The 12,165-nt window shown below is 36.6% G+C and overlaps 1 protein-coding gene across 1 annotated transcript in view; it reads right to left on the reverse strand.

Annotated features, from left to right (window-relative positions):
* LOC123316425 (dynein axonemal heavy chain 3) overlaps positions 1-12,165 on the reverse strand; it is a 2,043,583-nt gene that overhangs the window by 1,712,764 nt on the left and 318,654 nt on the right. The window contains exons 12-13 of the mRNA XM_044902499.1: positions 3,996-4,153; positions 2,669-2,888 (exon numbers count right to left, since the gene is read on the reverse strand). Coding sequence (XP_044758434.1) covers positions 2,669-2,888; positions 3,996-4,153 — 378 coding nt within the window. The remainder of the gene's footprint in view (positions 1-2,668; positions 2,889-3,995; positions 4,154-12,165) is intronic.

Raw genomic sequence — 12,165 nt, forward strand, 5'->3', positions numbered from 1 at the left:
AGGAAAAAGAAGCCACATGTCTAACGAGATAAAATTGAAGATAATAATCAAAGCCGTTGCTAGGCCTCAACTGACTTATGGATCAGTTGCCTGGGGTTTCGCGGCAGAGAGCCATATCAAAAGAATTCAGGCCACTGAAAACAAGCTGCTTCGATGTGCAATAGATGCACCTTGGTTTGTCAGCAATAGACAAAGTTTTATAGGGACCTAAAATGGGAAACCATAATGAAATTCATGAACAGAAAAGCAGAGAAATTATTCGAAACAGCGAAAAACCATCCGAATCAAGAACTCAGGAGACTAGTGGACTACGACCCAGAGGAAGACAAAAGGAGAATGGAAATTTACCGAAGGAGACCAAGAGATCAATTAAAAAGAGACAGAAAATTATTGAAAATTTCAATAAAGTGTTTATACAATAGAAGATAAACACATAAATCCCAGCACGATAGTGTGCGAGAAGCAAACCGACTAAGAGATGAGCGGTTTATAGGCAAATGCCCAGAACCAAAATTCAAGAAGCAGTTTAGGGTTTTTAGTGGGTCTCGAGCTCAAGAGAGTGAGAAACCCCACACTTGTTTCCCCTCAGGAGAGGGTGGTACGTCTGACTTGCAGATTCTCCCCCTGCTACACAAAAAAAAAAATTTGTACTTATCTGCTTTTTTGTAGAGCCTGTAGTTTTTCCATTAGGTGAAGCTGGAGACCGGGTGGATTTCTTTCAAATTGGATATTTTCTGGTTGGGTGAACTGCTTGAACAAAATATTTGTTTGGTGAATGTAGAAGTTCTGCATCCCGTATTGAGGTTTCCATTGTGATGGCAATTTCAACGGCCTTGCTGAGAGTGAGTTCCCTGATTTCCAACAGATGACTTTGTATTCTGGTGTTCCTTAGTCCACAGACAAATTGATTTCTAATCGCCTTATTCGAATACTGTCCAAAGTTGCAATTTATGGATAATTTCTTCAACTGAAGTTCATATTCCTTAACAGATTCTCCCTCTAATTGGTACCTCTTATTGACTTTATATATCTCCGAAATCATCAATTGTTTAAGAGCATCATTTAATTCTGACAATGTACGAGCTTCTGGATCCAATGGAGTAAAATGATCGCACAGTTTGTCATAGACTTCAGGTCCAACATGATGTAGAATATACTGCTTTTTTGCTGTATCATCTTTGACATCAAAAATATTGAATGCGGTTGTAAGTCCAAGTCCAAGTCGTACCAACGACTATATTTCTGGCAATTTGGGTTGAAAGGTTCTATATTGAATGAAGTTTGGATAGCCATTTTTCCAATCAAAAGTAACCTACCCGCACGTGATCTTGCCTAGGATTTTCTCAATCCTCAAAAATTCTCGTCGCCAAATGTTCATCTAACAGCACGTAATGTAGTTTTGTATGGAATTTGCTGTTTTCACCTTATATTATTGTATTTTTGTAGTTTTTTGGGTATAATAATGCACACTTCTTTCACCCTTTTTTATTCCCATGTGAGATTACATTCTCGAATTGAGAATACACCGGTTGTCTATAATACACATCAATTTTTAGGTTAAGTGTAGCAACCATAGAAAAAGTAACTTTTTCTTACCACAAACCTAACAGACGTTATCATAGGTTTCTCATCGTTGGCGTTCGGTGCATAGAGACATAACAGAAGTTAATATACTTTATAATGTTAATGGATAGCAACCCTGAATTATTTGTCTCCGCGCCTTATTTATGTTTTCGCCAGAGAGATGTTCGTCTTTTTGTATAATTTTATATGTTTTATACTTTATATGTTTTGTATACTTTTATATGTTTCATATTTATGTCACCCTATATATTTGCTGGTTGGAACGAATTGAGTAAGCTGAGACCAGATTGAGAATTAGTGTCAACGCACCACCATACCAAAACACAATATTTCATTGCGATTTACGTTCATTGTTTTTTATTTGTTGACTGTCATACGTCGGGGCCATTTATCTATTTCTGACTTCGCCCAAATGTTTTAATCATATACCTATTATGTCTTATTAATTGTATGATGAGGTATGGTATTCAATGTTATATTTCTCTGTATGGTTAATAAATGCCTCTTTTTAGCCTTGAGAAAGGAACAATAGGTTCCGAAACGTTGGCAAAATCATAATTGATTTATTTACTGGGTCCAAATTCCTGCGAGAGATCGTTCAATATTTTATAATATTTGCGTGCGGGAAAAATCTTTGCACCACGCATTTGCGTGCGGGAAAGGAATAGCAGGCGTTTTACCCGCACCTTTTAGGAAAGTGTTGCAACTTCAGATGACTGTGAGTGAAAAAGGTTGAACGCGCACGCTTGTAGAAAAAATAACTATTATTTCACATTTTGGATTTTGGCTCCTATGATGATCACGCCCTAGAATGTATCAACTTCAAGATAGAAACACACAGGACCAAATCGGGCTCGTGTGCCACGTGTGTAAACATTTATTGCAAAATATTCAGAGATATTCGGAATGGTGATTTGGTAGTCAATGTTCTCTTTATCTTATTTCTTTATATTTGAACCTAGTTGTGGTGATGTTTGGACTAATCTATACGTTTCCATCACTTCGTGATGTTCAACAGTATTACTTCGTTATTGAATTCTTGGCCAAGTTTGAAATCTGATAAAATAATAAGAGGATTACTCACCATATCCCAATGTCGCTTCTGGAGACCTTTATTGCAAACAGTGGTTAAAACAGGAAGAAATTGTCTGAATTTTTCCACTTTTGACCTTACAATTTCCGCCACTCTTTTAGCACCAGGGTTATCGCTCAATGATTTAGCTAGTTTATAGAGGACCCTCCATGTATTCTCAACATATTCAGATACTGCCTCGGCATCCAAACCCAAAAATGGACCGTAATACCTATATATTGAACAGAACTTCAATTTGAATACATATGTTATTCTAAATAAGATGCAAAATTTCACTAGTGAATTTAGAAGGTTTCTATTGGGAAAATAAAATCTGAAAAATTCCCCAGCGAGAGAATATGAACTCTGAGACCAGAACAACGGACGAATCAAGAAGATTGATGTCTTTCTTTAAGTTGAGGATTTCCAAGCACTTGGAGCAGAATCCCAGAACCTTCATACTAAACTTATTTTCTAAAAGACAAAATGTGAGCAAATGTATAGAAATCCTGTGGTGAGAGCTAATCTACGGGTATTTGTTGGGAAAAAATAGGACATACTTCCTTTAAATTCTCATAGCTGATTGATGTTATGCAAAAACCTCACTTGTTTGTTTGTACATGAAATTCTAGTGTTCATATAGAATATGTTATAAAATATACTTCATTGAATTATTTTCCATTCTTCCAGGTCATTGGTGTTTTCTTCCATTTTTTTTTCCATTTCCTTGGTATTTCCATCCATTTTTCAGGTGTTTTCCTCTAGTTTATTGGTTTATAGGCTTGGTTGAAAAATTTTCTACTCATCTTGTCCATTTTGTTAGCTTGTGATCTTGATATCGACATTCAGAATGTTTCACTATTTATTTTACACAACAGTTCAAGTAATCCAACGCCTGACACAAATGTACATAACGTTTTCTGAATTTATCAAATTGTCTTCTTTCTCAACGTCTAATCTCTTTACACGAATATTACACTAATTTATGTACAAAGATTAACTTTTATTTATTTACACAGTCGCTATAATTTACTTCTAGTACTTTACACTTTGTAACTTTTCGAAATTCAGTGTTCACTCTACCCTATGCAGAACACTAACTGCCGGGAGATCCACCGTGTGTATCTTTTATATATCGATACGTTGCTGTTCAAGAATGTTCCAACGGCGTCCAGAGTAGCTGAGATCTGTCGCGATATTTCTAGCGGCGACAGGGACTTATTCAGGGGATTCGGATGAAACAATATGCAAATCTACACAATTCCTCAGTGACACGTATTACTTAACTAAGAAAAAAGTCCTCCAGATAGAACAGGCTGAAAATATATGTTCAACTCACCACAAATCGTACTTCAGATGGAAATCGTAAACAGTATGCCATAATTTATCATAGGGCTCTATTATGTTCAGCATTTTATGTAGATTGAAGAATGGCGATGGGTCGAAATCAAGAAGTTGCTCCTCTTCATTTATATTTTCTGCTTCTTTTTTGTCTTCCTAAATGAGAAAAATAATTAAGCTCAGAAATTCATGAAACCTGTGCAGATACATATCAACATAATTCTGTGAAAATATCGTACGTCACGGGTCAAGTAATTTAGGCTTACGATATTTTGCCGAAAATGTATAGATATTATCATATCACGCCCTATGCTAATTACATTTGTATTTTTTTTGTTCATAATTGTTGGGAAGCCCGAATAAACTCACTACACATGTAACATAACAGTCTGGAAGTAAAAACCAAGTGCATAAACCGTCTAAGGTTGAGGCATTCAAAGCTGATCATAATGATCATTAAATGAATTTTATTTTATTGATTTTTATTTTTAAAATCTCTGAATTAATCACCCGCTAGTTTATTTTCAACTGTATTTTCGAATTCAGCGTTTACCTGAAATTGTATAATATATCATAGTAGTAGACGAGACCGTGGGAGATCGACCTTCACCGATCTGATAATTCTAAAACTTTGTCGCTTGGCAACAATATTATATGAACGATTTTCTGCCGTCAATATCAGATTACTGTAGTAACCTACATTGACTCACCTGTTCACATCCACTTGCCAGGTAGCCATGAACAGAAATAAGTATGCAAGCCTACCGAGGCATATTCTGTATGTTAAAAACTATCAATTGAGATAAAACTATGACACTTTCTTTCTCGTTACCGAGCACTTCAGCTCGGCTAGACCAGAGGATACTGGAGAGTAGAGGAGGTCGCAAGAAGTGGAGAAAGTTTATTTACTTTTATTCAAAATCGATAGGGCGCCAACGTATTTAACTCCTATTTCAGACATGAACTTGTTTCCTATAACACGCAAAAAGGAAAGAAAAAAAAAGTAACTCTGTTGTGAAAAATAGTGTAATCCAGCAAACGAAAAAAATATATTTTTTAAACTATAGAAAATAGAAAGAAGGGTGCACTGTCAATTTAGCCAAATTAATGTGCCTCGCAGAGGGCATATACAATTATACAGTTACATTCTAAATTACAATTTTACAATTGTTCCTGTTGAAATAGAACGCTCAATACTGTTAAACGTGACTTTCAATGTTACCTTATGCTGTCATTAAAAAAAATATCAATAAAAATGAAGATACTGGTTGGAATGGGCAATTAGAATTAAGACAAATAAATAGAAATTATGCGACAAAGATTATATTTTTATTCTGGGTACCTGGCTGTCGGCGATTTGACGAACCTGAGTGAAACCTGAGGTTGAAAGAGCTCTACAAATGTCCATCTAGTATCAGGTCGAAAAGGGTTGGATTTGATCAACTACCCCCTAAGCGAAGTGAGCAGCTGAAGTGACAAGTGATAGATAAATCTCTTACTCGACAACAACCTTGTCAATCGTCCAATCCCTTTACCCGATTTTATCGCCGACCATAGATTTCAATTCCCCCATATGAATTCTAATCATGACACATATACTAATTCGAGGTCCACAATCAATACCCTAAATAAAACGAATTGTGACCGTTACAACTCTCCACCTTCTTAGAAGACGGTTTACCCGTCCTGAACAGTGAACTCAGGAGAAACATCAGGATAAGATTTCATATCTTGCACATGCCATATTCCTCTACTATCATCACTTTCTTCAATCAATTCATAACAATTATTTCCAACTCTTCGACCAACAAATTTTGGTTCTAATTTTGCTGAGATATTATTTGCAACACTTCTTCTTCTTTCTTCTCAAAACCCTTTGTCCAACACCAAAATCAGAAGCACGATGTCTCAAGTTGTAATACTTTCTTTTTCGTTCAGCCGCTTTCACTATCGTGATCGGACCTTCTCGAACATTTTCATAAGTTCAAGACTCTGTTTTTGTGGATCCGTGTGTTAATGGTCAGCGTTCTCAATAAACCTTTCCAGAACTGACTACCCGAATAGCAACATTCCCTTCCGGAATTAAAAAAGAACGGAGTGAAACCAGTAGACTCATGACATGATGTTCGAATAGCGCAGCCAATAGCAGACAGATTCTCAGGCCACTTATGCTGATTTCCTTTGAGACACGATGCAATCATCGTTTTCACGACTCTATTCGTTCGATCCATATGATCAGCTTGTGGATGATATAGAGCGGTGAAAAACCAGTGTCGAGTGAGACCTTGACAAGAGCAGACGTGTTTCATAGTCTCATAGAGAGCGGAAGAGAAAGTCGAAGGGAAAGTGCCTACTAGCAAAGATATGACATATTTGATTCTGTCTGTGAAGTTTGTGTAGGTTCTATATAGGTTATCGGAAATTTAATTCGTTAAAATTTTCAAAGTTGGTGTTCATCTGCCAGTGTCCAGGTCTTGATCGTTAGTACTGCAAAAAACATCAGGTGAGCTTATTTTTCGAATCTTTTTCCTGATTTTTCTCATAGCGTAGAAAACTTTCGGCTTTATACCATAGTTTTATATAAGACTATTTCAGTGAAGATTCCTAAATATTTTATTATTTTCAAATTGTTTGATATTTCGAGAAATCTGAGTATAAAACCATGTCGGACACCTCAGATGATGAGGGTTTATATATGGAATCGACCGATGCTGAAGAGTTCAGCGACGGCGAACACGAGGAGCTTGTAAATCTAAGGGGAGAGAATGGGCAGTTGAAAGCTCAAATTGTCAAACTGTCTGAAACTGTGTCACAGTTGGTCGGTGAGATGCGCCTCTTGAGAGAGAAAATGACCCGAAATAATATGCCGAAATCCCCCACTTACGCCACAATTACAAAACCGGTAGCGGGTTCCAAAAAAATTCCCTCAGAGTTAAAGGAATTTTCTTTCACAACTCGAAACAAGGAAAAATGATGCAACGCTGGTTGCGAAGGCCCCAAACGCACCCCCAACTAAACGCGCGCGAATTTTGATGGGTCAAAATATTGTTGGACGTTCGCTGTAACAGTAAACAATAAACAATTAACAATAAAAATAAAAAAGAAAGCTCCTCTTCTGATAAGGAGACCGTCAAGAAGACAACGGGGGTGCCTAAAAGGGATCAAATCCCACCCATCAAGATGATGGGTACATCAGATTGGGTAGAGATCTCAAAAGCTCTCTATACCAAGAAATTCAGCTATAACCGGGCTACCGTAGTGAAAGCCGGAATCAAGATTATAGCCACAACTGTAGATGACTACAAAAAAATAACTTAATTCTTCGACCAACTTGGAAGGGCGTATTTCACATACCAGATGGAAGATGATAAGAAAATTTACGCCGTCATTAAGCATCTTCCAATAGATGCAGATCTGGAATTGATTAAAAATGACCTGAGGTTTCAGGGAATCGATGATGCTGAGGTGTCTAAAATTACATCAAACAAAACGAAAAAGCCGATAACATTATATCTGGTTAAAACGCAAAAGAAGGAGATATTCGATATCCAATGACTCTACAACCTTTGTATTAGAGTCGAACCAAAAAAGAAAGCAGTCCAAGCCAATGCTTCAGATGCCAAAGGTACGGACACGCACAAAATAAATGCTCCTTCCCGTGGAGGTGTGTGAAGTGTTCGGAAAACCATAGCAGCAAAGATTGTGAACTCACTAGGAAAGGTGAAGAAAGAAACGCTAAATGCGTTTTATGTGGTGAAGAAGGCCATCCAGCAAGCTACAAGGGATGTAGCTAATTTAAGCTGGTGACCAGAAAGAAGAGAGCCGTCCAAAAACAAACAGAACAGAAAAAGGCGTCGAATAAAGCAACACCTGCACGAAAAATTCTGGAAACTGTAGAATCCAAACCTGCAGAACAGGAACAGAAGAAAAAACTTCTAAGCCTATGCAGAAGAAAGAGGAACAAAAGAAGACTCAATTAAAACTGACTTTGAATAGTCAACAAGAAAAAAAAAAATATCTGAATCAGCCTCCTGAAATGGAGAAAAAGCTTCAAGCATTATTCAGTTAACAAAATTAATGGACCTTACGGATTTTAGGAATGGATCCCTCAAGATAATCTCGTGGAACATAAACGGGATCAACACTCGGAAAGCCGAGATATGTGAAATAGAAATAATATCAGAGAGACAACCTGATATTAAAGCCCTACAGGAAACAAGAATAAACCGGAACAGACGACTGAATTTCATGAATTATGAAATATATAGATGCGAATTACAAACACCGGAGGAGGAATAGCAATATTGGTGAGAACAGATCTGAAACATTACTTCAAAAGTAGATCCGACGAAACACAAGGAGAAACAGGAACAGTGACGATTGTTGCCGAATTAAATCGAGAAAGAGTCGAAATTACCTCGGCATATAAGCGACCATAAAACAATTCATTGGAAGAGGAGATGAACAACATGTTGGCAGGAACAAACCTGACAATCTGCATTGGAGATTTCAACTGTAAATCCCCATTATGGAACAGCAGAACAGAGAATAGAAATGGCGAAAAACTCAAGGATTTCGCCGAAAAACAAAATGCCATAGTCGGTAACTAGAGATACCGACATATCTTGCTTTTGGTATAGGTATACCAGATGTAATAGATATCGCAATATTGAAAAATATAACTCAAGAATTCTCGATTGAAACTTTGGAATATGGAACATCAAACCACAATCCCGTGGAATTGACAATTGGAGAAAAACCAAGACAAAAACTGATAGAAATAAGAGAATATACCAATTGGGCCAAATACGGCCATTTAATACAATCGGAAATAATAGAAATCCCAACAATAAGCACTCCAGAGGATCTGGAATGTGTGGTTAATAAACTGGAAGAGATAATATTAAAAGCTTACGAAAAAAACACGAGGAAATTGAAGAGATCAGCAGCAAGTCATCCGCATGGCGAAACGCCTAAAGAAGTAAAAGATTTAATACGAGAAAATAGAAGACTCAGAAGAGTACATCGGATGAATAAAAATGATCTGAATAGAAGGAACCTCAACTGCCATAGCCAAGTTCTGAAAAATGCCCTGAAAGATCTAAGAAGAAGCAGATGCAATAAAAGGGTTCAAGAACTGAATACAATTGATCATTCTGCAAGGAGAATGCAAAAAAAGCTACGAGGAGAAAAGACTAAAATTCCACCCCTACACGGAGAAAGGGGAATGGTGTATACCAATACTGATAAGGCAGATGCATTGGCGGACTCGATCGAATGAAAATCGAGAATAAATTACAGGATAGACGATGATAATGAAGATTTGGAAGAACTGGTTGAAGAAAATGATGAAGAAATGGATGATTTACCAGCGACTGCTGAAATAGACAAGCCAACATCGCTTAATGGAATCAGGGAAATAATTAGAAGTTTGAAGAAGAGGAAAGCTCCCGGAAGCGATAAAATAACGAATGTTATGTTTAAGAAAATACCTAGAAAATGTATAGCTTCTCTAACAAATATCGCGAATGGAATAATGAGGACAGAACACTACCCAGAAAAATGGAAAACAGCGGATGTCATAGTGTTCAATAAACCATTCAATGAGAAGAAGTTCCCACACAACTACAGACCGATAAGTCTACTACGGCGTTAGGAAAAGTAGTAGAAAGAATTATATCCACGAGGCTAAATGAGGAAACCGAAAATCTGAAACTAATACTACCAGAATAGTTCGGAATCAGAAGAGAGCATTCAACAGAGCAACAATTATTAAGGCTCACTGTAATATATTGTGTGCGCGTGATTAATTATCTAGGTTTCCACATGCGTTGGAGAGTTCAGTATTCGGGAAGATTTTATGTTGGTAGTCGAGATTGAGAAATTGTATATCGAATAAATTTGTAAATCACCAAACGTAGTTTTCTTATGGACATGACAATAATCTGGCGACGAGGATTATGGTAAAAATAGTTGGATTGCTTATTCCGGCTTATGAATTTGAAAGAGTATGTCGGATGCAGATGGTGCTGCAAGTTCTCAACCTAGTTCCAGAGGAAGAAGTCCATCCAGTGAAGTGAGAGTGAGCTGGGTGTACGAACTTAATAAACAAGAACTAATTAAAAATCTAAATACGTATAACGTTACTGTGAGTGAAACTGATAGTATTGATAACTTACGAAAAACGCTCGTCAAAAAACTTCGTGGAAAAAACGAAACTTTCACAAAGAAGGAACTATACCGGTGCGACATGTCTGACTTTAATGAAATAAGTTTTACCCTAAACAAAGACAATTTATCGAAAGACTAGAATTAATTTTCGAGTGTCAGTGTATTCCGCCGGAAAGACAAAGTGCAGAACTGTTAACAAGAGTTTGTCAAGAGACTTTCATGTTGTTTCGCAATTTAACTTCACCAAAAAAGGCCAAAGATCTTTCCTTCTCTGATTTAGTTAATATCATGAACTCTCATCTTCATCCAAAGCATTCAGAAATTTCCGAAAGGAATAAATTTTACGCCACGAAACAATTACCTTCGGAATCGATACACGCATTCCTTACAAAATTGAAAGAAAGATCTTTTTATTGTAATTTCAAGGACCTTGATATTGCTCTTCGTGATCAATTTGTATTTGGACTTATAAATCACGAAACAAAAGTGGAATTATTTCGTCAAGAAAATCTAACATTTCAAAGTGCGGTGAAGATAGCGGAGGATCGAGAAGCAGCTATAAAAAATTCCTTATCAATGAAGCCCGCAGATGCTGTGTCTGAAGATACAATTTTTTACATGAATAAGGCTGGTTCAAAATATTCCAATCATCAACAATACAGAGGAAGGGGAAGCGGAAACGCAGAAGGAAAATTCAAATCTTCGCAACCAAACAACGCAGCCGCGGCTTCCACTTCCAAAGACCAGAGCTAGAAACTCATCAGAGACAATAGACAAGGACAACACGATAACAGGAGCAGTAACTACAGACGAGAAGACAGAAACGGCAGCCGTAGGTCAAATGTGTCAAACAATTCTCAGGTACATATAACCTCAAAAACGCGTAATAATAATAAATGTTATTGTTGTAGTGGATTTAATCATTTCGCAAGAGGCTGTAAACTTAGGTGGAAAACTTGTAATTATTGTAATGTAAAAGGTCATATTGATAGAGCATGTCTAAAAAAACAAAACGGAATTAATTTAGTCAATGACAACTTATTAGAAAATGAAGATTTGGATAGTTCTGACTTAGATTTTTATTATATGTATAATGAATAGAGACTCAATTGCGTTTCTCTGAAACAATAGAGGGAAACAACATTTAAAGCCTTCAATTCAACCTTCTGAAACTATTTATTATGACGCTTCGAAAAAACTTCAAAATTTATTTTAAAGTGTCAGTTCGGCCATTCCAGGTAACACGAATATAATATTTAAGAAAAGCTTCGCGATTATAACGCTTTTCTTTACATATGCAGCAGAACGATTTTACTGAATTTCAGGTAAACAATATTGTGGTAGAACCTCATAGTTTGAAATTAATTATTGATAATAATCAGGTAGAATTGGAAGTTGATACAGGTTCACATGTGACTGTGTTTTCAGAAAAAACTGTAGCTAATTATTTTGCAGCTAAGAAAATCCACAAGGCAGATATTTCATTGTCCAGCTATGACAGAACAAAGTTGAATGTAATGGGCATGTTGACCGATCTTAAGGTGCATTTCGAAGGGGTTAAAGCAAATTTGAAAGCTTACGTTTTGGCAGCGGAAAAAATTTAATAGGAAGGCAATGGCTTCAAGCCTTGGGTATGTGGCCGATAACTTTTAAACCTCAGTTTGCGTTGAATTGCTTGAATGATCATAACAGTATTATTTCACATTTTAAATCAAAATATCCCCAATTGTTTGACAACAGCCCAGGTAAATATAAAGGTAAATCTATTAAACTAACTTTCAAAAAAAAATTATCAACCAATTCAATGTAAACCTTATCATGTCCCTTTCGCTTTGAAAGACAAAGTAGATGCAGAAATCGATCGTTTGGTAAGAATAGGAATTTGGATTTTGGAAAGTTGAGGTGAGTGAATGGGCTACTCCAGTAGTTCCTGTGGTGAAAGGGGAAGGAGTTCGTTTATGCGGAAATTTTAAATTAACAGTGAACCCTCAAATAAT

This window comes from Coccinella septempunctata, chromosome 7, assembly GCF_907165205.1.
Source record: "Coccinella septempunctata chromosome 7, icCocSept1.1, whole genome shotgun sequence".
Classification (NCBI taxonomy): Eukaryota; Metazoa; Arthropoda; class Insecta; order Coleoptera; family Coccinellidae; genus Coccinella; species Coccinella septempunctata.